Source organism: Colossoma macropomum, unplaced genomic scaffold, assembly GCF_904425465.1.
Source record: "Colossoma macropomum unplaced genomic scaffold, Colossoma_macropomum, whole genome shotgun sequence".
NCBI classification, from domain to species: domain Eukaryota; kingdom Metazoa; phylum Chordata; class Actinopteri; order Characiformes; family Serrasalmidae; genus Colossoma; species Colossoma macropomum.
This window is the reverse complement of record NW_023494795.1, coordinates 20,851,535-20,878,486: the sequence shown is the minus strand read 5'-3', so window position 1 is coordinate 20,878,486 and position 26,952 is coordinate 20,851,535. Positions and strand designations below refer to the sequence as shown.

General features: G+C 39.5%; 4 protein-coding genes across 4 annotated transcripts; 2 read left to right on the top strand and 2 right to left on the bottom strand.

The window, feature by feature from the left end:
• Positions 1 to 2,232: 2,232 nt before the first annotated feature.
• Positions 2,233 to 4,978, top strand: fkbp3 (FKBP prolyl isomerase 3). The gene is made up of 7 exons (XM_036581817.1): positions 2,233 to 2,377; positions 2,872 to 2,973; positions 3,104 to 3,211; positions 3,377 to 3,512; positions 4,102 to 4,169; positions 4,281 to 4,378; positions 4,659 to 4,978. Exons 1-7 carry the CDS (start codon positions 2,273 to 2,275, stop codon positions 4,711 to 4,713), a joined length of 672 nt encoding a protein of 223 aa, XP_036437710.1. The 5' UTR covers positions 2,233 to 2,272; the 3' UTR covers positions 4,714 to 4,978.
• A 126-nt stretch (positions 4,979 to 5,104) lies between these two features.
• Positions 5,105 to 7,734, bottom strand: faua (FAU ubiquitin like and ribosomal protein S30 fusion a). Its single transcript, XM_036581819.1, has 5 exons — positions 7,657 to 7,734; positions 6,233 to 6,315; positions 5,978 to 6,122; positions 5,604 to 5,659; positions 5,105 to 5,279 (listed from the first exon to the last, which is right to left on the bottom strand). The coding sequence occupies exons 2-5, from the start codon at positions 6,305 to 6,307 to the stop codon at positions 5,154 to 5,156; spliced, it is 402 nt and encodes a 133-aa protein (XP_036437712.1). The 5' UTR covers positions 6,308 to 6,315; positions 7,657 to 7,734; the 3' UTR covers positions 5,105 to 5,153.
• A 1,131-nt stretch (positions 7,735 to 8,865) lies between these two features.
• On the bottom strand, positions 8,866 to 16,546 carry prpf39 (PRP39 pre-mRNA processing factor 39 homolog (yeast)). Its single transcript, XM_036581815.1, is given in 15 exon segments — positions 8,866 to 9,307; positions 9,723 to 9,840; positions 10,403 to 10,477; positions 10,998 to 11,046; positions 11,049 to 11,181; positions 11,740 to 12,008; positions 12,136 to 12,262; positions 12,660 to 12,824; positions 13,009 to 13,116; positions 13,535 to 13,706; positions 13,831 to 13,998; positions 14,108 to 14,226; positions 14,331 to 14,456; positions 14,554 to 15,152; positions 16,390 to 16,546. Coding segments are annotated over 15 exon segments (2,328 nt in total). The 5' UTR covers positions 16,403 to 16,546; the 3' UTR covers positions 8,866 to 9,220.
• Positions 16,547 to 19,301: 2,755 nt separating this feature from the next.
• Positions 19,302 to 22,272, top strand: arf6a (ADP-ribosylation factor 6a). The gene is made up of 2 exons (XM_036581816.1): positions 19,302 to 19,615; positions 19,788 to 22,272. Exon 2 carries the CDS (start codon positions 20,556 to 20,558, stop codon positions 21,081 to 21,083), a length of 528 nt encoding a protein of 175 aa, XP_036437709.1. The 5' UTR covers positions 19,302 to 19,615; positions 19,788 to 20,555; the 3' UTR covers positions 21,084 to 22,272.
• Positions 22,273 to 26,952: the final 4,680 nt, after the last annotated feature.

Here is a 26,952-nt window from a genome sequence, read left to right as displayed (position 1 = left end):
CCTGCTCTTAGATAGATGGATAAGTTAAGGCCATAGCCTACATTTCTCTTAAACTGTTGATCCAATGTGAATACTATAGCATGTTCTGGGCAAATACCCAATCTTAACACTAAGACAAAAAAAGCAAAGGTTTGGGCGAATTAGATGTCTTGTTCGTTTTCTCAGTGAAAATAAGTTAATACATCCTCTATATAGAGCAAACTTCTGCATATTTTAATGCACAGTTACTGTTTATGTCCTGAATTTAACATATTGGAAAAAAATATAACATAAAATGTGGCCTGTGCAAAAGTTACTGTGGCACATTTTACATTTTATGTTTTATTTTCAAACTTGTTTGTGTTCTCTGTAGTGGATGTGTTTTCAACAAAATCAACAAAACATGTATTTTGACCAGTGGTGCCCAAACTTTTTTGGAAATTCCACAACTGGGGTGCTATTTCTAACTCTTACAAATGAAACTTTGTTTATGTGTTAATCCAGCTCAGGAACAATAGCTCAATTTTTTAGGTTTCTTTGCTGACCCGTAGCTTAAATGATTACAGCACTGAAAGTAATTAGCAGCACAGAATTAGCATACAAAATGTGGTTAAATTATATAGCAGGTAATGGCATAATCACATTAACGGCATCCTAATGATTAACATTTTATTCTAATAATTTATTGTTTTAATTAATAATTTACTTTCAAGCTTTAATATGGGTTTGTACTTTCATCATCCCAACATACCACAATACCACTGAAAATAAAGAAAAAAGGATGAGATTTTTGTTATTCCCATGATCTTCACTTGGATGATCAGCTTCTTGCTGACCATGTGACTTGTGAATTTTCCAGATATTTCATAGGTGTGAATGTGTTCAGGTAACAGGGTTGAGTGAATGTTGTGAGCTTGGATGACGCTTGGATGAGCTTGGATGACTCTTGAAAAAAGGTGTTTCAAGCATAAGAAGTTACATGGATTCATACATTAATGCAAAAACATGTTTTTTGAAGGACTTATATTTCAAGATAAAGTAGTTACAGTGAGCTGGGGCAGACAAAAGGCTAAGTTCTAAGTGCTGTAGATATGTTTTATTAATGATATGATTCGTTATTTATCTCAAACATGCACATAGGTTGTTGTTAAGGACACTTAGGTTTAAAATGTATTTTATCTTTACATACAGTTGTAACTTTAATATCACTGGGGCACAAATGGCATCCTATTCACACAATGTTAAAGCATGTTCTTTAAAAAAAAAAGTTCTGACAATTATAAAACCAACACCCACATTCCAGTCCAACTATTCAGTTTTGAGGCTCTCATTTTTTTTTCAACTTGCACACCTGATACATGAACGAATGCACTTTAATGTGCTTTAACTGCATTTCATTATTTTTATGATTTCATTTTCTTTTCAAAGGCCTTTTAGACCAGCTTCTATGGAAGCCTTTTTACAGCCATTTAGTAAGTCATAATTATTAGAATGTCTTCTGTAATTATGACTTAATATCTCATAATTATGACACAGCATATCATAATTATGATTTGTTATCTCATAATAATGAGATTCCTGACTTGGTATCTCATAACAATGACCCAGTGTCTCATAATGATGAGATAATTTTCTCATAATTTTGAGATTCTAAGTTATAATTATGATATGGTAAGTCATTATTATGAGATACTAAACCATCATTATGAGAAGATAACCCTGCTGAAAAAAAGGACAATTAGAAACCATTAGGATTAAAACCTAATGGTTTTGCTTTCTAATGGGAATTGACCACTAGTTTCCTGTAGAACACTTTTGGATTCCATTAGGAAACCATGCAATGCATTTAGAATCAGCCATTGATCACCTGTTAAACCATTAGAATCCTTTACATAGTGATGTCAACCCATTAAAAAGGCCAAAACATATTACAAAACCAACAGAAACACTTCATGGTTTATATGGTTTATATATATCCATGGCAAAGTATGCTGACTTGGGGACTCATTTAAAAACACGTTGTACCAGAGACGTTATTGATTATAATCAACAAAACAGACACCAATATACCACCGTGTCTACACAGACAGGCAGTGTGACTGAACTGGTGCGCAGGACTACTTTACGATTCTGATATTCTGCTATTTTCCACAAAAATGAAACACTATCAGTGCTTATGACAATAAACTACAATTGACTGTAATACAGCACTGAGTCACGGGGCAGCATAAAGCGCGCTGATTGGCTCTTAGAATCACGCGTGGAGTGAAAGGTCGTGAAGTTTGCGAGGAAAATGGCTGCTGAACCAACACGAGAATGGAGCGATGAGAAACTGAAAAATGACGATGTGCCCAAAAAAGATCTTATCAAGTTTATCCAGGATAACGCTTCCCACTCGGTATGCAGACTTCATACCCCAGCCGAGGAATTCTTTGTCTTTTTAGCTGCTGTGCCGCTGAGGCGTGAGAGCAGGCAAAGGTTAGCCTGGTGTCCACAGCTGCATGATAGCCTACGTGCTGTAACAGATGATCACATGCAGGAGAGTCCTCTGAATGGATTCTCCTGCCTTAAAAAAAAAAGAATAGAACTGGCTGTAGATAAAAATAGAACTGGCTGTAGCCCCAGCAGTCTAGTGTATGTACATGTTACTAAACGTTGCCAAATGAAAATGTTTATAATGTCTCTCCAGTAGAGAGCAGTGTGAACGAAGCTAAACTTAGCATCTTAGTAATATTCCGTTCCTCCTTAAATGGTACGGCAGCTCCACTCTGGCGCCTGTACAGAAGGTTCAACTGCTGGACCACTTAAGGTGGAACCGAAAAATTCGAAAAAGATGGGAACTTAAGTGTGAGTGGGCAGATTTTCGTGCAATATTTTTGTATATTTTTTCAGTTTCTTGCCGAGCACAAACTTCTGGGTAATATCAAGAATGTCGCAAAGACCGCAAAAAAGGAGCAGCTCATTGTAGCCTACAATCAGCTCTTCGAGAGCAAGGTAAGCATTAGACAGTGATTCACTGTGAAATGACTAGATCTTATTTGATTAAGTTTAATTTCAAGATTTGTCCTCCAAACTGAATGGCTTCTCTGAGCATGACCAAGCTAACTGTTTCTGCCATCGACAGAGATTTAAAGGCACAGAAGTGGAGGAGGTGACTCAGGATGTGAAAGCTGTCAAAATTGAAGACAAGAACAAAGAAACAAAGACAGAAGTTGCAGAAGTTGTGGATGAGGTATCTAACTGGGGCATGAAACAATCTGACATGGATAAAATAGATTTACAGTGTGCTGTTTGCTGTTACAATTGATTTATTCTAATTTAAGCATGCTGCATAGCTTTAGAGGTTGTTTAATGTTTATTTCATATATTTATTAATTGATTTATTTTTACTGAACAGGGACCCCCCAAGTTCACAAAGACAGTGATAAAGAAAGGAGATAAGACCAACTTCCCCAAAAAGGGTGATACAGTGGCATGTTGGTATACTGGCACACTTGAGGATGGCACTGTCTTTGACACCAACATCCCTACTGGTATGTGTTCTACTGCCCTCCCAAATGCGTTATATATATACAGTCATATGCAAAAGTTCAAATACTTCTTGTAAAATTGTTTTATTGATATTTTTGGTGCACAACCTCTACAGAGAACAAACTTAAGTATGGCATTTTCTACAAATTTTAGTACACAGTTTCTATTGATTTTGATGAGTTAAAAAAAAAGTGTGTGTATGTATGTATGTGTGTGTATGTGTGTATATATATATATATATATATATATATATATTACACACACACACACACACACACACTATATTACTGTATGCCTTTACAAGATTTATGTTGGACCTAAAAATGTTTTAGTATAATACCATGCAAAGGAGAACAAAATTATCTCCGTCATGTTTTACACCAACTGTCCTTACATTGCATGAAATATTTGTGAAGAATCAATAGAAACAGTCTAAAATTACTTGGAAATGCTGAACACTTTTACCCTCTTTTAAAAAGTTACCGTTTCATAGATTTTGTCACAACAGTGATTTAGATCAATCACGCAAAGATAATTGCCCTGATTGGGCATTTGGTGGACAAATGGTAATTTCCACTATCATCTTTGCAGGTGCACGGAAAAAGAAACAGGCCAAACCACTTTCTTTTAAGGTTGGGATGGGCAAAGTTATCAGAGGGGTGAGGTGTTCTGTTCATCGTTTAAAATATTTTTATTATTATTATTATTAATAAAAATATGCAGAATTTCAGCCCCAGCTTTTTAATATTTATTTTCATACATATTTACAGTGGGATGAGGGTCTCCTGACCATGAGTAAAGGCGAGACTGCACGGCTGGAAATTGAATCAGAGTGGGCTTACGGTAAAAAGGGTCTTCCTGATTCTAAGTATCCTTTTCTAGTGTTTTCACTGTATGGCTGTTGATGTTGATCTTAGACAGGTTGATTAACTGCAGTTTCAGTACTGACTAAAATGTCGAGTAATTTCTTTCATTAAAAATATAAGGGCAATATTTGAGGATTACAGCATAAGCCAAGTTTTATACTGTATTTTATATACACAACTTGATCATTTCTGCATGCCTTCAGTTTGTGCATATGAATGTTTAATTTTTAATTAAGTTAATATTTCAACATTGTGCCTTTTTTCTTAACTGCTTTTTACCAGAATTCCACCAAATGCTAAACTTATTTTTGAGGTTGAATTGGTATCCATTGATTAATACATGGATAAACTAGCATGCACGTACTGGCCAAGAACTGTACATGTTAAGCTGCCCCATGTTCTCCGTTTCAACAGAGAAAGACTAACCATTAGTACAGGAGTTATTTGTGAGGTCATGTTTGTGTTGGCCTTCATGTTAAAACGTACTACTGTGGAAAGCAGCAAAAAATTCCTCTTCATATTACTGAGGAGTGCCTCCCTTTTGGTGTCCTGACATTATTTTGCATGTTCTGAAACGTTACAATAAAAGAAATTGAACTAAATAGTTTCCTTAAACCACACCTCCCCTCCAATTATTACAAACCATGCCAATCCAAAGACAAGTGAATATAAAATTGGTGTGAGGAACCACTGAAAACCTTCATTTAGCTAAAAGATGAGGCATAGTGTTTATGTTCAAGCTGCAACTTTATTATGAACAAGTTTCTCCATAAGACTTTAGGAGTTGGCATTGGGACCCTTCTTCTTTCCGAAGGTGGGCACCACATTCACAAAGCGACGGTTGTACTGGATGCGGCGCTTAGCACGGCCCGTCTTCTTTTTCTTCTTCTCCTGTTTGTCCACCTAAAAACAGGAGTTGATATTGTTTTCAAAACACTTTTATAAAGCCATGTCTGTCAAACTTAAATAGAATCCAAACAAAAAGGCATTTCACATGAAAATTACTACTTATTCTATGACTCATGCAGCATATGTCCTGCATGCCAGCTCCATTAGTTTTGTTTGGTAGGGGATCTGGCAAAGCAACGCATGTATGCAAACTTCTACAACCCTCTTGCCAGAATAAAAAGGTAACTTGAGACCATAAAAGTGCTACCTGTCTATTTAAAAAATAAAAATAAAAAAAAAGACAGCATGAAAATATGTGCCCATGGCTTTTACACTCACCTTGGGTGTCTGTCCTCGTACCTTACCAGCACGAGCAAGGGAACCGTGTACCTTACCTAGGAGGAGAACAAACGAAAGCAAAGCTCATTCCAGCGACATTCTTGCAAAAAAATAAGTGATAATTGAAATAATGCATTACTACAATAATTCAAGTGACCTCACAGTAAGGAAGCTTGGGTATAAATGAATAATATTCCTATCTATTCCAGAATACAGCTGGTTAGTCCAAATGGAGCAAATATTTCTCTTTTAATTTAAAAACGCTATGAACAAAGACAGCGAAACAAGACAAGAAAGTTAAGACAGGCTCCCTTTAGCCAAAGAACATGCTTTATAATGAGTGTTAAAATAATTTGATAATGTGTGTAACTTGCCTCCCAGAAGTCTGCCAACCACCTCAAGGGTGCAGTGCTCTGAAATGCCACAGTTCACAAGGACAGCATCATTTTCGAGTGGGGTACCAGCCAGCACAAGCACCTGGTCCTCCACAGACAGACCCTCCAAGGTCTGGACATGGGCCTATAAAACAGAACAGCTTCAGTCAGTTTTCTGCATATAAACATGATAATACTAACAAAAGTACCTAAGTTAATGTAGTCTGGACTACCATCAAAAACTAAATTCATCACCTTTAAGTCCTGGACAGTCTCCTGTCCGGTCACCTCAAGGGTGTGTAGGTTCTGTGCACGGAGGAAGAGCTGCATGTTGATCTCTTGGGAGGGAAAAAAAAGTGATTATTTTCCAGCCACTGCAAGAATTTTCTAAAGGTGCTTCCTTGTAATTTACACACAAGTGTTTCATTTTTCAACTGTTTTCTGAATTGACACACTGTGTGCAAAAGTTTGTAGACACCTGCTCATCACCCATTTTTCCCCACAATCAAGAGTATTAATCGGGGATTTCTTCTGGGAAGCCTTTACACTAGAACAATGCTTCCCAACCTGCAACACCCACTGCCCTGCACACAGGAACACAAGTCTGTTCCCACTAATCAGCTCATTACCAAGCCCTTCCTGATGTGAAATGATGTTTTGCAGCAGGACAAAACAAATGTGCAGGGCAATGGGTGCTCCAGGACCAAAGTTAGGAGTCTGTGCAGTGGATGCTGGAACACTGCTGTGAGGATTTGATTGCATTCAGTCACAAGAACATTACCATGGTCAGTCACTGATGTTAAATGATTAGTTCTGGATCACAAACAGCACTCCAGCTCATCACAAACGTACTGAATGGAGTTTCACTGCTCCATAGGCCAGCAGGCCAGCGTTGAGGGGGCTTTACACTCCTCGAGCCAATCTGTGGCTTTTAGGGAGCGTCATATTCTTTTGGCAATGCTTTTCTATGGAGATTATTTAAGATGGGTATGCACAACCCAATGGGTGCACCTTAGATGAGCTCAATAACGATGATCAGAATGTTGTCTGGACACTTTTGGACCAGCAGTATGCTTTGCTTAGTCTAGAAACGAGTGCTTTCTAACTCCATACCAGCGTTAAGAAACCTGTAACGGCAAGTCAGCTCGCTGAAAGTCACTACTAACCGATGCTAAGTAATAAACATTAAGGTGTCAAAGTTGTCTCCATTTATGCTGCTGCTATCTTACTCTAACTTCATATTCCATAAATACATCTAACAGCTAACGTTAACTGGCTAACGTTGGGTGAAAGAAAATATCTCTAAGTTACGTGACCTCTCCTAACAGATGCTCCATTTTGCATCAAGTAAACGGCGTGTCTCTGTGAAATAAACACAACTCAGATCTATTTACTGCTTATAAACGTTCTCGTATCCCCCGTTAGAAAACTGCACGCCGGCTGAAGTTAGAGAGAGCTTTAGCTTTAGCTGCTCCTCGCTAACAGCGTTTAGCTAGCTAGCAGCACTCGCCGGAGACACGCGGTCAAAAGAGAAGCCAAACGTTCTCAATATACAGCACATAAGCCGGAAAACTGGCCAAACACATATTCTAAAGTTTAACACTGAATCACAGTCTTATTCTGGTGCCACAGTGAAAGAATAAAGCTGATAAATGAGTAAAGTAAGAGACGGGCCTTACGCCGCACGGTGCTCGTCGTTCCACAGTGAGCGAGAAAAGGACCTGCGCAGAGCGCGATCTGCGCATGTTCGAGGAAAAGAATGCCGGGAAGCGGATACGTCACGTGTAGACAACACCCACCAGTGCGACCGAGCTGAATATAATATAGATGAAAAGTGTTATTATGGAACCATATATATATAGAGAGAGAGATATAGATATATATGCGCATGTATGTGTGTGTGTACATATATGTATTTTTTCCCTTTTTTCGAAAATCAGAGAAATGTGCCCTTCCTATATGATTAATCTTGTACATAGTTCTTTGTTGCCTTTAAAAAATCAGTTATCAGTTATTTATTCAGCTCTCTTTAAAACACCTGTTAAATCATGTATTTTAGGAAGATGTCTCATCTCCAGTATATCTAATTAAATTTAAACTGCTGTATGTTTGTTTTTTCAGTATCAAAAGTATCCACACTCTCCTCTAGTTAGTGGCTTGAGCTACTTTAACACTGGATGAGCAGATGTGTATCAAATTATTATAGACATTTAATTGTATAATGCAGGAGTGCATCTCAGTACACAGAAAGGACATATGTTCTTTCCTTTTCAACCCAATACCAATATCAAAACTAATACTATTTTCTTGGGCAGAGGAATGATCACTGTTCTTCTTCAGTCATAAACTAGATGCTACAGTCAATACTGAAAAGCAATAAAATGGACCATGAGTTGATATTTTATTTTCACATAGCTCAAGCCCTTGTAAATCTGTTTACTAAAAAAAAGAAAATGCACAACTGCTTACAAATAAAATACACTTAAATACCAGCCAGAAAACAAGAGGGTATTATTAAAGATGTAAGACTGGTGTGTGGTGAAAACACAACAAAAACAAATGTCCATTTAGGTGTACACTTGAACAACTTATCATTTACAAAATCTACTGTGAATGTAGTTACAGATGGGTGCCCATCTAGCTTGTCAGCCACCCTCCACTCTATTCTACATGAATCAATTTCTGACCACTGGGCCACTGCTGGCATGGTAGTGCACTGCTAGGCTGAGAGGTCCACCACTCAAATACCCAGCAGTTCTGTGGTCACTGCTGAAAGCATGAGTGGCGACCAACAAATTATATACGCCAAGACTTGAGATGTATTTGGGACACAGCCAGAATGGATCTACACCTTCAGCACAAGTTCTGAATAAGCCACAACAACACAGTCAAGGATACCAATCTCTTTATTATGAAATTCAAAAGTCAAAATAAAAAGCCTTCATTTCACTTTTGGCTCTGAAAACAAGATGACATCACATTTAGGAGAGCAGAGATAAGGTTAAAGAATTAAAGATTTCAGGTTCTTCCATACAAATCTTTCAAACTACTAAATTTCCAAAAAGAGACCACACTATAAATCAAGCTAAAATTAAACTTGTTTGCACTTTTTCCACAGAAGGAAAACTCATTTGCAACACACATGCTCAAAAACAAAGTAAACTGTCAAACGACTGAGAATGTCAATGAGAATCAGTAAGAATGGATAAAAAGGACATCAGAGTTCCATCATACTTCAGGTCATCATGTGGGGGGTGGGGGGTAGTACTGGTTATACTGATACTGGCTGTACTGGCCCCAGGAGTTTTGAGTTCCCCATGAGTTGTATTGCTGTGAAAATGCAAAAATAAAGTGATTTTACAAAACAGCAACCAGATCATTTTAAACACTTACATTAAACTCTAGTGCTGGAAGGCCGGAGCGCAGCACAGTTTTCTACCATCTGATTTTATTTAATTATCAGGGTTATTATATCAGGGAGTAATAGAGCCCAACTGTGCTGGACACCAGCCGTGCAGGACCAGTGTTTGACGACCCCATTTTAAAGCATGTATTCAGAAAGCCTGAGAGTTAAATCAATATGCCTGCAGCATATTTCCTACTAGCATATTTACTCTGCAAATGTGGGGTAACAAAATTACAACTCATGCAAGATCATTAGTTGCAGACTGACACCTGAAAATTTAGAAGACAAAGAGACTTCAAAAACAAGTGCAGTCCATGCAGCAGCTATGTAAACACTGACCTGATACCAGTTGTTATAGTTGTATGCTCCATGGTTGGCCTGCATGTCTGGCACCATCTGGCCTGACGCTGCTGAGCCATCATCCATACGCTGTCTCTTTGAATCTGGTTCTTGAGACCTGCAGAGGTGTACGCATATAGTATTGTTTATCTTACCAAGTCAGAATTGTTCTCAGTGGTGGAGATGAGGAACCAAATATCTGAGGAGATGCCTCTAAAACAGGGGTTCCCAATCCCAGTCCTGGTGACCCTTTGCTCTGCATATTTTTGTGGTTTCTTTACATATCTGACCCAGTCAGTCACACTTTAGTTATTTCAGGTGTGCTGGATGAGACAAAGCACACGTGTGCATGGTGTTGGGTCCCCAGGACTGGGATTGAAAATACATTACACAAGTGAGTTTACTGGTCGTTTTGGAAAGTGAATAAAATGGTTACACTTGTGGACACTGCAACCCACATGGGTCCCATCACCACCATTTTCTCTATAATTCAACATTTCACATGAAACCGCTCTTGATGAACTTGAAGATTTTTGTGCAGAAATTTTTAAAAATCAATAGAACTCTCCTTTAAACCTGCAGACAACACCATTTACAGCCTCTGACTGTTAAATGGATTTTGTTTTTGCTAAGGCCATTTCCCTGGAAAACTGATGAGAAAGATTTCAGTGGTAACTCACCCATTCTCTGCTTTTCTCTTTGTTGATTCTTGTTCTTTCAGAAGTGCCTGATGATGATCATATGCAGTCACAAGCCTAAGCAGGGAACAGAAACAACACTTCACTTTTTCTACATGGTATCAGAAATAGCACCACCTGTACAGAGAGAAGCCAGAACGAGGCAGACTGACACGTTCCAGGTGGGTTTTCCACTAACCTGACAATAGAGCAAGACAATCTACAATCAAATAACCAAGTGAAACCAAGAAGCTGCAAAGTCATCAAGTCTGTTCTTTCTAAGCTTAGATGTCAAGTTGCAAAGACCTCAGCAGTAAACAAAACGTTTGTTCTTTTCAAGTCTAAAAACATCTGTAATTTGAATTTCAACAGTAAGCAAAACAGCTATTTAAGGCTGCTCAATTTGTCATGCATTTGCTAGCATCAGCCCACAGCTAAATGAGCTACATGGGATTTAATTTCATTACAGGTCCACATCCCTGCAGTGGAAAGCACAACCAGAAAGTTCAACTGACTGCTTCCCAGCTAGTCAAAGTTTAACTAAACACTAACAGGAAGAAATTATTAGAACTGACAAAAACTTAAATTCTTTACTCACGTGTTTATGTCACTGCCAAAGTCCTCAAGAAACTCCACTTTCCGTTGAGAAAAGTCACACGTGAATCCAAAGGCATTGGGCTGTTGAGAGCTCGATCAAAGCATGCCAGGATCTCTGTTTCATTCTGCTGCACATCCCCACTGTACTCTAGCTCTAGCAGGTTCAAGTACAGCTTAGGATTGGTCTAAAATACACATATACAGATGACTTAGTTAAGCTTACATACGCAATTTCAAGGACAAACTAAGCAGAGGAAGGTAGATGAGCCTAACAAATAGAAACTGGTTTAAAAGAAAAAAAATATATAAATAAATAAATAAATATAATCCAAAACCAAACACACCCCACACTTGAAATCTAAGCTTCAGGCCATTCAGCATGGGAACCAAAGACTATTCACTTCAAAAGTTGGAAGCGTGAACAGTCACAAAGCATTACAAACATATTACAAAATAATACAGTAAAAGTCAGAAAAGAAAATAGTAACATTTAATGACAAATGTAACTAAGATTTCTTTACCCACAAACAAGACAAGTGTTGAAAATACTCAGGGAAGTATAAACCTAACAAAATATTTAAACACAAGTCAGACTTCCTTTCAAAACAAACATGCATCCTTTTTACTTTTATTACCTCTTTAACACCACAAAGACAACATGCAAAACAGAGCTACCATGTCTCGAGTCAGGCTTAAAATAAATCTGTGGGGTGTTGAGGTGGAAATTCACACAACAGCCTTACCTCATCTTTTTCGATGGCCTCTAGCAGTACTTTTCTAGCCTTGCCAACGCTTCTGTGCACTTTGAGGAGCTGTCTAGCTAGTTTCACAGAGTAGAAAGATGATTCGGTTGCATTTTTTCCATTCTTCATGGCATCCCGCAGTAGTGCCTCAGCTTCATCCAAGTTCCCATGTCGACGCTCTAGGCTCACCCGACGTAGTCTCACCATGGCCAAGCCTGGAACTGCCTCCTCTAGACTTTTCAGGATTCCTCGTGCCTCCTCAATGTTCCCTGAAGAAACAAAATGAAACCATAGAAATTAAAGAAAGCCAGGAATGGGAGTTTGAAAAGCTACAGAAGTACGGCATGAAGTTCGCCTGAATACATCAGTTCAAATGGTGTGGTGAAAGAAATTTACCCTGTTGCTCCTCAAAAGCTGCCCACAGAAGATGGATTGTAGGTTTCTTGGGTAGGTGGATGGTGCATGCTTTCTTGTACACATGTCTCACTCCCTCTGTGCTGTAGCTCTCTAAGTACTTGGCATACTTCAGAAGTAAAGAAGGAAAAAGAGGGAGATACACAGAGAGGAAATAAAAGAAAACAGGGAAAAAACACACAGAAATTAAGCTTTCATTTCAGATTCCTGCACCAGTGAATTTCCATTGACAAGATCGTTTTGAGAATTTCTGTTTTAAACCCATCAGCACCTTTATGGAACCAATAAGATAAGTTTCTGTAAGGTAGTGGGAGACGGAGAGATGCAACGAAGTTGGCATATGCTGGACTCAAATCTTGTGTGGCAAGCTGGCCATCCCCTAATACAACAAATACAGTCAAATATCAACGTTACACGCAAAGAGTGCAGGAAGTTTTACTGAGGAAGTGAAATCGTTGATGGGGGAAGGAGGGAGGAAAGGTCTCTGCGAAGGGAGCTCTATTTACCTTTATCCAAAACTCCTCGTAAAGGGCACAGGCAATCAGGCAGCGCTCAAACAGAACCACTACGCGCTCTGGTGTCCCATTCTCCAGTTCAAAGTCCAGGTACTCCCTCCAGTTGCTGAGCTGTGTCTTCTCCAAGGCTTTTACGTGGAAATATGGACGCTTGATCTATGCGGTAGGGTGAATAAGAATTATTGAAGCTACAGAACACAATTTCTGAACTTACATTAAACATAAAAGTTCTGTTCCCATTTTCAGCTCCTCTTAAAGCAAAAGCTCCTTCACCTAAACCACATGCTATTCTTCAGGAAACAAAATGAACCATTAGTATGAAAGTAAACATAACACTTACCCCTTCCTCAAAGGCCCAACGCTTGCTGACTTCATGCTCATTGTGGTTGAAGATCTCTTGGCGTGCCTCAATCACCTTGTGCCGCATGTTCTCAATCTCTGTCACTCTCTAGAGGATAAAAGACATATTTATGAGAATTCACATTATAATTACACATTCAACTTATCTCGAGTGATGTGCAAACTGCATGTCCAGCTACCAAGGGTTTACATCACCATGAGCTCGAGAGAAACAAGTGGAATCTTGCGCTGGGATAAGTAAGGTATGCACCCTGCACATCAGCTGTGGCCCAAGCCGTGCTGCTGGGGGGAGAGGGGTTGAGGGACGTGTCATTCCGTCACGGTCCCGTCCCACTTTTATCGAGTCCCTGAATGGATGCCAACTGGAATCCTCAGGTATTCACTGGCTGCTAACGGAAAGACACCTCTTCAAACCTGTACAGTTTTGCTTCTCTCCAGCATCAGGTAGGACCCTCCCTGTCTCTGTCAAGTTTCATACCCACACAGACTGAGGGTTGGGCTCTTACCTTTGCAGGGTCAGGAAGGTCTTCGGTGCCTGGTGGAAGCTCCTCACTGGGGGTTTCTTCCTCTCCATCGCCAGTGGGCTTATTGGCAGCAGCAAGCTCCAACCTCAGCTGAACAAACTCCTCTTCAGACAGGAAGTGCTTGGGATTATTGTTTTGCACATGATCTTTGAACCTGAAAAGAATAGACAAAGTACTAGTCAATAACAAATGCACAAACATGAAATTACACACACATTTTGCGCTTCCCTTGGATGTCCATCAAAACAGTCAATTTATATACTATTTATAACACAAACCTCTGAAAGTGCTGGGAGTACAGCTGAGTAGGAATAGCCAGGATACGGTCATAGACAGCTGTAACATTGGCCAGCTTTTCTTGTTCAGTTTCCCAGTTAATATAAGCTTCCCACAGACGGTCTGACCGGAAGTCGGTACCCGCAGCAAGGACTGCATGCTCATAAGCACTGAAAGGGAACATACACAAAAATACAATCACCATGCAACCAGGTCCACTACATTTGGCCATTTATTTTCTGTACTGGGGAAAGGCACAAAATGGAAGAATTTACTTACGCTCGTATGCGGTTTTCAGCTTCTCCATCACTGGTGTCCTGGTTCTCCCTTAGAAAAGCTATATAATGAAGCCACAGGTCAACACTTAGTGGGATGGCCTGCAAACCTCTACGGTATACCTGAAAGGGAAAGAAAAATGCAGCAGCAAGTCTACATTTGTTTCCCATGGAGCTGCAAATGGCAAATAAAACTAAGCTGTATGTACAGGCAAAACATCCCTTACCTCATCCGCCATCTGTATGCAACCATGCTTCTTCTCAATATCTGCATATTTCTTCCAGTAACCATAACAGTATGGATAGCGTAGGAAAAAGGCATCAAATGCCTTTCTTGAAGCCAACAGGTGGTTCTAGAATAGACATACAAATGTTTTAACTTCCACATTTTTTACATGGCTCTTTGCTTGCTTGCTGTTTAATCTGTTCATTAGACTATGTGGCACTCACCTCTTGTTCCACATACTGCAGAAGATAGACCCATCCATTAAAATCTTCAGGGTTATCCTCAACTACTTTATAAAGCCTCTCAAATTCAGAAGGAAGGGAAGGCTTTTGCACAGACACATCACCTGATCCATCCTCACTTCCCTCTTTGGAGGCATCCTCAAGCTCCATATTGGCAGGACTTTCTGAATTGCCTGACTCAGCCTGCTTTTGCGAGCTCAGTTTTTTCAAATCAGGGCTATCTGCTGTCTGTTCAGTCGTTTCTAATTGACTTCCAACATCATGTGCAGAGTTTTCGGGCTGTTCTGTGGCACTGTCTTCAGAAATACCAGACTTCTGCTCCACTGATTTTGAATTCCCATCCACTGAGAACTGCTCAACTGCAGCAGCCTGTTGCACATGGTCTTGGTCTAAGTTCTGTTGGTTTGCAAGGTCAGCAAGTGTATCAGGTACTTGGTCCATTGTCCACTGAGCATCTTGGGTTAAATTAGGAAGGTAAGAAATGAAACCATCTCCTGCTCCTTCCATAGCAGTAGAGTCCCCATTGTCGGGGGTATTCGTATCAACCATTCCTGTCATTGGTTCGTCTGAGAGATCCAAGTCTTAAAAGAAAAGAAAAAGACAACTCAGACTTAAACTCATTTAATGACTCCAGATGAAAGCAGATCTTACTTAAAATATACAATTAAAGTGATTTTAGGACAGTGTTCTAGTCCTGGAGGGCTGGCGTCCAGCACAGGCCAGGGATTTCCCTGAACAAATAACTACACTAAACCTGGCAGTTAACAGAGGAGCTTAATTAGGTGTGGGCAAACTGGGTAGCTATCCGACCCTTCAAGAACGACTTTGAAGACTTCAACATCCCTGCTCGAGGAGACTGTGGTTTTGCAAGTCTGTCGAGCAATTAAGACACTATGCGTTGGCATGTGTTTTGTTTGTAAGGTTACCACGCAGGACGTATGGAGAATACTTACTAGAACATCAGTAACAAGTCACCTTACAAAGTAAAACAAAACAACTCAAAAGCGAAATACTTCACCAGCTACCTTATCGGTAACTACAGCTGTCGTGCTCGTTTGGGAATCTGACCTCATGCATGCTTTCCTAAAATAGTTCGCACAAGTAAACTTACATTACCTACGATTGATTAACCTACATAAACGTGCAGAAAATCCATAAGCAATTCATAACGCAGTTAGTGCTCTGCAAACCTTGATTAACAACTCTTAACAAAAACTACCAAACAACATCTTGCTAACTCACTAGGTAAGCTAGGTTAACGCCAGCTCTGTAGGTTCGCGTCAGCCATTGCTAGCCAGCTGAAAGGGTGCGCTCTTTTTTTAACTGCACGCTATGCTGGACAAAAAACAGTTCGCTTATAACTGCCAGTTCCAGAAGATTCATGGATGTACTAATCTCACTGAGAGACATTTTGTAAATAGTAAATAGCGAACTAACAAGCTACTTACTAACTATCGTTACACAACTTGTTAACCAAGCCAACTTAGCTAACTTGCTAACTAAACAGCTAACGCGTCGCTCAATAGCTAACAAACCGAGTATTAGCGCCGTGCTTTGACACATTTAAACGTCCCCTGTAGTAAATATACATGTTTGTTACGTGTGCTTCGTTAGTTTAAAAGCAGTTTAATTTGACTGGAACTAACAAGTAAATGAACAACCTTGGTTTCTTTCTGGGCCTACTCCGCTCTTACAAAGCTAGGCGCTAGCAGCACTAGCTAACACGTACTACCGTCAATACCGCCTGAGCAAAGACTGCAGAAAAGCAGCTTCTCTTGAAAAAAACATAAGGAACGTCTATGCTGGGTGCTTACTTACCAGAATGTTCCATGAAACGTTGCTTAGAAGAGGATTTATCTAAACTTGTTCGAAGTTATCTGTCCGACAACATGTGGTCGACAAACCGAGCTCTCATTCTACACACGGCGACGCTGAAGGGCAAGAATGTTCCACGCATGCGCACTGGACAGGCAGCCCCAGGTGTGAATGTGCTGGCGCTACTGGAGCATATTGGCCGTTTGGGTCCGGTTTAAAACCGCCCATACACCCATAACAGGGTGTTTTCCTAATTAATTATAATAGCATTATGCAAAGAGACAACATTTTCTAGTCTCTGAATGTAATGACTGGATCTATAGCAGCTTTACTAGGCGCCCATCTTTTCTATAAAGCCTAATTTTAAATGTAGTTAGCTTCCAATAGGCTACATGGACAATAATGTTTTGTTTCTACAGCTGCAAACTTCTAAAACTTCATCCCTTTAGATTTATCATACCATAAATTGTAAGCTTAAAAGGACTTCTATCATATGTTTGATGTAGAAAGTGAGCACTGTATCACTTAAAAAGCACGTTGTTTACTCCTCAGTCTCTACAGTCCATATCTAGATACTAAGATGCAAAAACAGCCCATTTCGAATTTATTCTTCCTGTGATGTAACGAAAATAAACTCATTTACATATATCTGCTTATTCAGTCTGCAGCAGTTTCATTGCACCCATTACACTGAGGGTATAAACAGTGTTTCAGCACATACTGCTTTTCAAATGAGGCACAATACAGGGCAGCCAATCAGAACCGAGCTCATTTTCATGTACCACCTTTCAAGGTACAGCAACAAAAAAGTATATTTTATTCTAAGGAACAAAGAGAGACTAGAAAATGAATTACGTAAAAAAACAAATTATGCCTGTTTTGGCACAGAAATGAATATGAGTAATGTAGAATATGGGCCTTTTAACTAAAAAATGTTCCTCTTTTATCATATCACCAGTTTAGGCCTACAAATTGTAACAAGTTTCATACATATTCAACTGCAGTTGCACTTTCAGCTCTTTGTTATGCAGGAGGCTTTAGGTGTTAGTTACAAAGTCACGGGGGGAGCTGGAGCCTATCCCAGCAGTCACTGGGCGGAAGGCTGGATACACCCTGGACAGGTCACCAGTCCATCACAGGGCAGCCAGACAGACATATACATACATACATACTCACACACACACCCCTAGGGGCAATTTAGCACATCCAATTGGCCTGACTGCATGTCTTTGGACTGTGGAAGGAAACTGTAGTACCTGGTGGAAACCCACGCAGACACAGAGAGAACATGCAAACTCCACACAGAAAGTCGCCCGGCCGGGAATCAAACCCAGGCCCTTCTTGCTGTGAGGCAACAGCGCTATACACTGCACCATTGCCCTATTTACAATTTGCAGTTCAGAAATGTAACAAACAAGGACACTGTGCTTTCTGAACTTTTGAAATGCAGGCCATCAGTTAGGTACAAACTGTAAAGCCAATTCAGGTGCAGAGCAGTTTTTGGATTTATGGATTTATATAACTCACTAATACATGTAGCGAAAGAAAAGGCAGAAAAATAAAAGTTAAAAATAAATTTAAAAATGAAGAAAAATTAGGGTTACATATAACATGGTATAGGAGTATTTGTAACACACCTCCTCTGAACCCAAACGAAACATAAATGTAAAATATGGCACACTAGTGAGCTGTCACTGCATACCTTACTGCCATTACCTATTGAAAGTAATCAAAATAGACTACATATTCTACATATTCGAGTTAATCATGCAGATTATAGCAGGCCTCACTGTTTACAGTTGAAATAAGGCAATCAATAACCTCACAAAATCTCAGAAACCTTCCCCAAACATACTTTTAATAGTACATTTTTACTAATCATAAAATTACTAATATTATTTATGTTATAAGGTTTTGGCTTATATAAGGCTTCCATTCTGACTTTCCATTCAGTGTGACCAGCAGTGAGATGACCAAGGGAAACGCAAATAAAATGCAAATATGACCAAAATGTTTACTGAACTTCTGTGAAAGCTGGGCGGCTGGACAGATCTGCTACTTCACTTTTTTTGGTAATCTAATTTGTAATTGCTCAGTGTCTTCTTTTTTACTGAAACGTCTTCTTTCACGTCCAAACGTTTGTATCGAACATTTCTTTTGAAATTATGGTGTACTAAAAGAACAGTTCTCTGAAAAAAATATACACAATTTACCCTTTTACCTTTACCCCATATGTAGCAGATCAGTCAAGGCATGTTTGCTGTCCAAAGTGTGCTTCTTTAGTTTTGCACTGGAGCTATATGTAACAGCTATGTCACCAAAGCTTTTTTTGGGTGAACTTCTATTTCATCGTTTTCAATGAAAACAAATGTTGTACACTAAACATGTTTTGGTTGTTCTTTTATGTTTGGGGTGGTGTGTGTGTTGGGGGGGGGGTTGGATTGTGTAAACTGGTAAACTGGTATATCAACGCAGTTCCACAGCTCCACAGCCCAATGCTGGGGGGCTTTATACCCCTTTAGCCAACGCTGGGCATTGGGAGAACTACATGTACGGCCGCTCCAGAGCACCCCATTCTATTGACTATGGACATTCTATGTGGATTATACAAGCTGAACACCTTTGTCAGCAAAGGATGCACCTTAAAGCAGCTGCTGTAGTCACTAAGTAAGAAAGGGTGTCGGGATATTTTTGCACATATCTAGATCTATGAATTATAAAGCAACAACACAGCTTTATTTTAGCAAAACGACACTTTAACGATTTAACGTTTGTAGCTTTAAAGCCTTAGTCTTAAAGCCTGGGCTGTGCAGCATTATTTAAAATCGTCTGCACGTCATTGTTCCCGCCCTCTCACGTAAAATGACGCCACTGAGCAGGACGCCCCCTGTGGTATAAATGTGTAAAATAAATGAGCTTCTACGCCTCTTGTTTTTTATTAAAAAATAACACGTAGTTGGTTTATGTCGTATATTTAAATCCCGGAAACCTTTCCCCGTCCCTGTTTTTATTTTTCGAAAAACGGAAACTTCCAGGTGGTTGGAGCCTGAATGGCGTCCATTTCGCTCAGCTCCAGACTCGAGTGTGCTCCGAGCAGAGGAAGTGGCGGGTGAAGCAGGTCCGCACCTTTTCCGGTAACACAGCACCACGGCTGTGCGACTGAGAGAGACTCGGAGGGGGAAGAGAGGAGAGAAAGGTCTGGGGAGCGGGTGCCCGCCGCTTTTTGAAGGTAATTACCGTATTTTCGCCCGCTCTGTAGCCGGAGCCACGTCGCCGCGGCGCTGGCTCCTGCGAGATTTTCCGTTTATCGAGAAAACTAGACAACAGAGTGGCCGATTAAAGTTGTGCTCCGTCTGTCTGTCTGATACCCCTCCCTTTTCTCAACCGCTCTTGTGTTTCAGGGAGAGAAGAGAAGAGAGAGGGAGGACGGAAAACTCGAAGGAATCAATGACCTCTGGAGTTCTCTCGGGCAATTTTCTACAGCCTCCACTTCGCTGGTACGCCATTAAAGACTGTAATTGTAAGCATGAACTCTTGAGGCGAATCCCGCCGCTTGAATGTGCTGGATCGGGCGAGGGGACAGCCGGCGTACAAGGAGGAAGTCTGAACTGCTGCGGGCTGTCGAGAGGGCCTGTTTCGGCGCCGCTGTTTTAATTTGAAGTCTAAGATAGTCCACCTCTTCCTCAGCAGTTCTGCATTGAAGGCGACGGCGCTGCTCCGAGAGCTGGAAAGGACCTACCCTTGGCTAGCTGACACCAAATAAACGTAAGGTGCCCTTTTGTTGATGAGCTACCAGCACTCAGCGACAGGTTCAAGAAGAAGGCTGCTAATCCACACCCTCCCCTGAGCACATTTTAACTTCGTGGTTTGCTGTTTCAGTTTCGTCTAACTATGGCAGTCAGTTTAGCTTAGCTAAACCACTGAGGTGTTTTTTTTTATTTCTTCCATCTGATAGCACAAAAGCTTCTGCCCTGGGTCGCTGAAGAGATCTGACTGACAGAGTTGTGAAGCAATATTTCTGCATTCTGTTACAGTGTCTAAGCATTGTGGTGTTACACCCAGAAGTATTAAAGTAGCACATAATCTAGCCAAAGGTACAAAACCAAAAAAAAAAGCCTGGACTTTTTCCTTTTCTCCTTGATAACCATAATATATGCACGACCAACAAGATGGGGAAAATGCTTTCAAAGATCTTTGGCAACAAGGAGATGAGAATATTGATGCTTGGACTTGATGCAGCTGGAAAGACGACCATTCTTTACAAACTGAAACTTGGACAGTCTGTCACCACCATCCCAACTGTCGGCTTCAACGTTGAAACCGTCACCTATAAGAATGTTAAGTTTAACGTGTGGGACGTCGGTGGTCAGGATAAGATCCGACCCCTTTGGCGGCACTACTACACAGGCACTCAGGGGCTTATCTTTGTGGTGGACTGTGCTGACAGAGATCGCATAGATGAGGCTCGACAGGAGCTGCACCGCATCATCAACGACCGAGAGATGAGGGATGCGATCATCCTGATTTTTGCCAACAAGCAAGACCTGCCTGATGCAATGAAACCACACGAGATCCAAGAGAAGCTCGGCTTGACCCGGATCCGAGATAGAAATTGGTACGTTCAGCCCTCCTGTGCTACAACAGGTGACGGACTGTATGAGGGGCTGACCTGGCTCACCTCAAATTATAAATCTTAATGTACTGTTCAGTTGAACTGGTCAGTGCAAAAAGGAAAAAAAATGATGAAGCAAGGAAAATATGAAACAGAAGCATTTAACAAATAAAGTGGCTTCTCAGATCAGACAGCAAAAAGAAGTTTGATTATCATCTTTTTCTGTTGATTTTGACTCCCTGTAACAGTTTTCTTTTATATTCTGTACCAATCCTTTTGGCTGGCTCTTATGTTTGCTTTGGCACTATGATAATTCTATTACATTCAAATGACAATTACCATCTCATAATATTACATAAAGTATTGTTTTGGAGGTATTACAGAGTTGTAGATTTTTTTTTCCTGTTATTAAGAGCGATTTCTTTTTAATTCATTGGAAAGTTTTGGTTTGCTCACTGATCATCTTTCTTTTCAACCAAGGCACTATTGTTAGTAAGTTGGTATTCAGTGTGCATTTTGCATTCTTGGAAGCCAGATTTTGCCCATGAATGAAATGGAAGCCCCACGTGCCCTTTCTCATTCTCGCTGGCTCACTCGCACTCCAAGGACTCTCTCTACAGATGTGTTATCCACGTATTTGTCTTAGAAATGGCAAGATATCTGCTAACTTCTATTCAACTGCCATTGTGCTACAAGAATGCAAAAATGAAGAGAGAAATCAGCCTTTGTGAGTGAAAAGTGCTTAACCATGAAAGCAATGCATAATTCTGGGAACTCCATTCATGCTCACAAATAGTCTGAGATACTATTTTATATGAGTTTCCCCCCTCGGTCTGTTAACTTTTCCTTTATTTTGTTGGGGGGGGGGTGTATTTGGGTGTCAATATTCTTTGGTCTTTTCGTGTGAAGTGCAAGCCAGAGGTGTTTCACAAGAGATGAGTCAACGTTAAATAGAACTGTGCAGTCATACAGTGAGAGAATTACCAGTAACGTTACTGAGGGAATGAGGACAAGTACCCACTGACTAAACTGAGCATTTCTGGACTGATTTTGGACACCAGAAAGTGTTTGCTAAATCCCACTCCCTTCAGTCACCTGGATCTTTCATGGTGCTCTGGACCCTGGTCTGCAAGTACAGCACCCATCAGCTGCACAGTCATGCAATGCAGTCAGACAAAACTATTTTTGTCTTAATAAATTAACAATAAATGCTTTGTTTTATTCTTTTGACCAATTTGTTATGCTGAAGAAATAATAAAAAAAAGTATATCTAGTTCATTGATGAAATTGCAACTTCTTGAAAATTAAAGTTATGCTTTTTACTTTTCACATGGTACAGAGGTTAGTTTGTTTTTGCTTTTTTTAAGTAATGTAGTGAGCAACATAAGCATTTTTGTGAAAGGCAGGGAAACCTGTAGTATTAGGTCAGGGTTGGACTGCTTTGACTCACTTGATGTGAAGTGTTTGAGAGGTGTGGTTGCAGATTTGAAGGAGTACTGTTCAGCATAAACCCAAAAGTTTTATAACTGTCATTTTAACACCTCTTTTTAGGTTTGCTGCGAATAAAAGAATACCCATTCATTATTTTAGCCGTTATCCAGTTGAACTGTCTTTAAAGCCACAGTCATTTATATCGTTTAATGCATCAACATTCAGAGCTTAAGTTGGTCATCATGATTTGAATTCATACTGTCCAATGAAAAATGTGGAGCAGCACAAGAGGAAAACTTATCATTTACTGATCTTTATGGTGGGCAACACATTACATAAAGTTAGATGTCTTGAGGAATTTTGGATATTGTAATTAATGCTCAAATTTTTGATACTGAAACATGGTTCTATTGTATATAAAGTCAATAATCAATCAATGAATCTGTGTCAATGAATGAGTATTCTGACTTTCAATATTGCCTTGCATTAGTTTTCATACAAATCAAAACTATCAGCTCTTAATCTCATTGGTTCCTAGTTGAGGAGTAAAGAGCTAATGTCACAAAATTGTAGGTCCACATACAATATCAGTGTATCGTGCAATACCACAGTGTAGTGCTTTTGTAGAAAAGAGAAATGTTTAACATCAAGAGATGCACTGTATGGATACCTAAATATATTCTGTTACTCTAAATAGTGGCTTAGAGCAGCTTAGGAGACAGAAGAATGAAAGAACTGTAGATGACATCATTTTCTAAATGCAGGACTGCTAGAAGGAGAAATGCTCTCACAAATGCTTTCACAGAAATGGCATCATAGCTAAAAAATGAAGATATGTTTTAGCGAATACTTTTATTAAAACAGCGTGATATGACAGAAGTATGAAAATCTTTGCCTTGCAGTCTTTTTTGGATTATTTTAGCCACTCATAATCTCATAGCCAGCAGCTCTAGTTAGGGAAAGCCTACCCATATTTGCCTGACACAAAACATGTTTGTTTGTTTAGTGAATGTTACTGTGGAGTTTGACCTGGTACTGTGTTGAAACAGCTATGCTGACCAGATTGTGCTCTAGATGAAGGACATTCAGCCTTTTTTGGGTTAATAAATTCCGAAACAGATCAAATAAGCGATGATTAGTCATCCCGGGTTTGACCTTACTGTGCGTACATATATGTGAGACACCTCTGTGTCAATTGCTAATCCTTGAATTGAAGCTGGATGGAGCTTTTTGTATACAGGAGCAAAGTTAATGCAGTTCCTGCTTCAACCCAGGCCCACAGGGTGTAGCACTAACATTTGTTCACACAAATTTCTTAATTTTGATTTAGGGTTATTAGCTATAATAATGTAGTGAATAAGCGCCTGGCTAAGATCTGTAGTGAATTCCAGTTAATGCAGACTCATTGTACTCTAATTCTAGGTTATGAAATAATTACAAGTGAACTAAAATGACAGTGAAAAGATTAGTCTGTATTACAGTGGTTACTCGTGCTTCATGCCTTTGCATGTATTACAAAGAATAAGGAGTGCCCTGACTAATATAGCTAAAAGATTCTCCATCTGCTTTGCTTGCAATACAATGCCAAATTGACACAGGTCCCTGAACATTATCAGCAGGAACTGTTTCATTTTGCTTAATGAGGGAGGGTGGATATGTGTACTGTGTAGGAGATGGCTGTTCTCAAAACAATAAGGCTAAATGGGCCCTGTAAGTTCCCTGTATTGTTTATTCAGGCTTCCCTCCTAGTTTTAATCTTGCCTTCAACGTGCAAGCAGAATTACGACACAGTAGAAACGCAGGACCATAATGCTACATAAATTCTACATTAGACATTTTATAATGTAGTTAATAGCAACAATATAGATAAGCACATCTGCAAAATGTAATTGTAAATGTGAATGTAAGTGAATTATGCAAATTAGGAATCAATTATGTGTAAAAAGTGATTCTAATTTACTAGTCTCATATACAGTGACTAAGGGTGTAATGATTTCAGTACAGTGTTGAAAATAGGAAAAAGGAAACATTCAAAGCAGTGAATTGAAATATAAAACTATACCATCGGTCTTCTAAGGGTCTCTCATTTGGCACATGTCAGATTAACCACCAACATAATTAGGAACTGACACTGATGTTTTCATCCACTGACCATTTTTTTGATGGCTGGGGCCAATTTTGTGAGTCTTAGATACATTACTGACTATGATTATGAGTGCTAGCCTGACCAGTGCGTTTTAGTCTTTTGTTTAAAATGGAAAACAGTGGCAGTTGCTGTGCCAGGGCTCTGAAGGTGTTACTGTAAAACTGCTTCAAGGTAAAGTATATGTTAATATGCATGTTACAAGCTTCAACCAAAACAAGGAACATCCTTTACAGGCTTCAAATGTCCATAATTAAGCTAGAACAGTCAAAAAACATTCATGTGAATATTTTGTTAGCTTAGCAGCAACAGACTACAGAAATCCTATAGGGGAGCTCACAGAAATTAGCATTATCGTCAACATATTTTTCTTCCTCGTTTGACATCTGTTGCCCACACTGAAGGCCTAGCTCTAATAGTCGTCTTACACCCCTAACTATGACGAACACAGCAGCACCTGACAATGTTCCTCATAAAAAAAGTTTTGTTTTCATCAGATGCTAAACCTGTGTGCAAATCGGTTTGTTATAATTAGCAATGTCTGCACAGCTGCATATGTGGTGTCCATAGGGAGAGACCCATAGTGCCTGTGAATGCTGAGTCAGAAAACCAGCTTCCTGCAAATCAGGCTCAGTCATTAATGGTTAGGCCTAATTAACTCAGGATACACTGCACACATTAGTACAACAGCACTGGCTTTGGTGTACACACATTATCTCACTTTTAACACTGCAGCACTGGGAGTGATTCATGTCTGCCAGACGCAAGACTAGGCAAGGCTGACTGAGCACATTAAAGTACATCTGCTGTTCTCAGAACACAGTTTCATCTGTGAGTCTTTGAGAGTGACACTGGAAGTTACAACTCCCCACCCCTCCATAGGCTTTCGCAAATTATTTGCTAAAGAGACTATCATGCACATCTGTGTACTCTGTGTACATATGAAATTGTGGATCAATTTATAGCCAAGTAATTCTAGAGATTAATACTTCCAACCAGATTTCACATTCAATTCCAGTTGTAGATGGCTTCAAGATGAACAAATGACAGCAAATGACTCAAATGACAAATGACTCAAATGACAAATGACACTCACTATATAACAAATAAAAGGATATTTTTATGTCTGATGTTACATTTAAAAATGTTGCTTGTATGAAACAGAATGACAACTCCCTTTAAAATTCTAGCAGTGTTTGATAATTTTATTTTCAGATTAACTGAAATTAATTAACTTTCATGCATTAGGATGGTAGAAAACTCTTTTCTACACAGACTCTGGGCTCCTAAAACAGCCTGTGGTAGAAAAACATGTATTAGATGTGTATTAGTATAGCAGTTCAGCAAGTTATTTCAGGTCAGTTTCATCACTGTAAAGAGCCCATATCGTGGAAAATTGAATTTTCTTCACTTTTCTGAAATACAGCATTTATTGTAGCATGTAAACTTTGCTAAAATTGCGGCACATACAATTTACCCAAAGTTCTTACTATACCTGTATGGAAATTAATCTGCTAAAACAGCCTGCTTTGAATTTTTTGGTTCTGTGATGTCACAAAAATCAACTTATTTACTTATACATTTATCAACGCCCATTCAGCCTACAGCTGTCTAGCCACGCCCATTTACACTGAAGTTATAAGAGGTATTTCAGTCTTGACTGCTTTTTGAATGATGCTTAACATAGGACAGCAAATCAGGACAGAGCATGTTTAACTATATTAGTCTTAAAGTAACAAAACTGCTTGTTTAATTGTAAAGGATAAATGGAGGTTGGAAATGGTCATAAAAATGAACTGACCTCAGGAGGAAAAAATAAAACGGTGTATAGATTTCTTTCTAAATCAAGAATACAAATAAGGCATTTGCTACCCTTTGCTGCAGTTACAGGCTTTACACTGTAAGCCCAAATAAGTTCACATAACTTAAGAAAATTGAGGTAACCCAATGCTCTAAAAAATTACTTTAGCACTAGTGAACAAACCAGCATGTTTAAGTTCAATGGACTTAAGATACTACACACTGCATGTTAGAATAACTAAAATTTTTGTGTTAGATTAACATAAATGCACATTTGTGCAATAAATGCTATTTTAATTGAACTTTTTGAGTTAGACCTAAAATCCCAATTTAATTATAGGATTCAAGAGGTAATTAAGAAACCTTTTCTGATTAAGTGATATTGACCACTCTGCCAAACACTTAGTGTTAACCCTTAGTGTGAATTTGGTCATCCACCAGCACAGACCCGCACTCAGCAGCAAAGACAATGATAACTCACCCTCTTAGTCAACAACACAAGGTCAGGCAGCTTAGTAAAACATGTATGAAAAGTATATGCCTGAGGAAAGACAGCCTGGGTGGAATGAAAATATGTTGA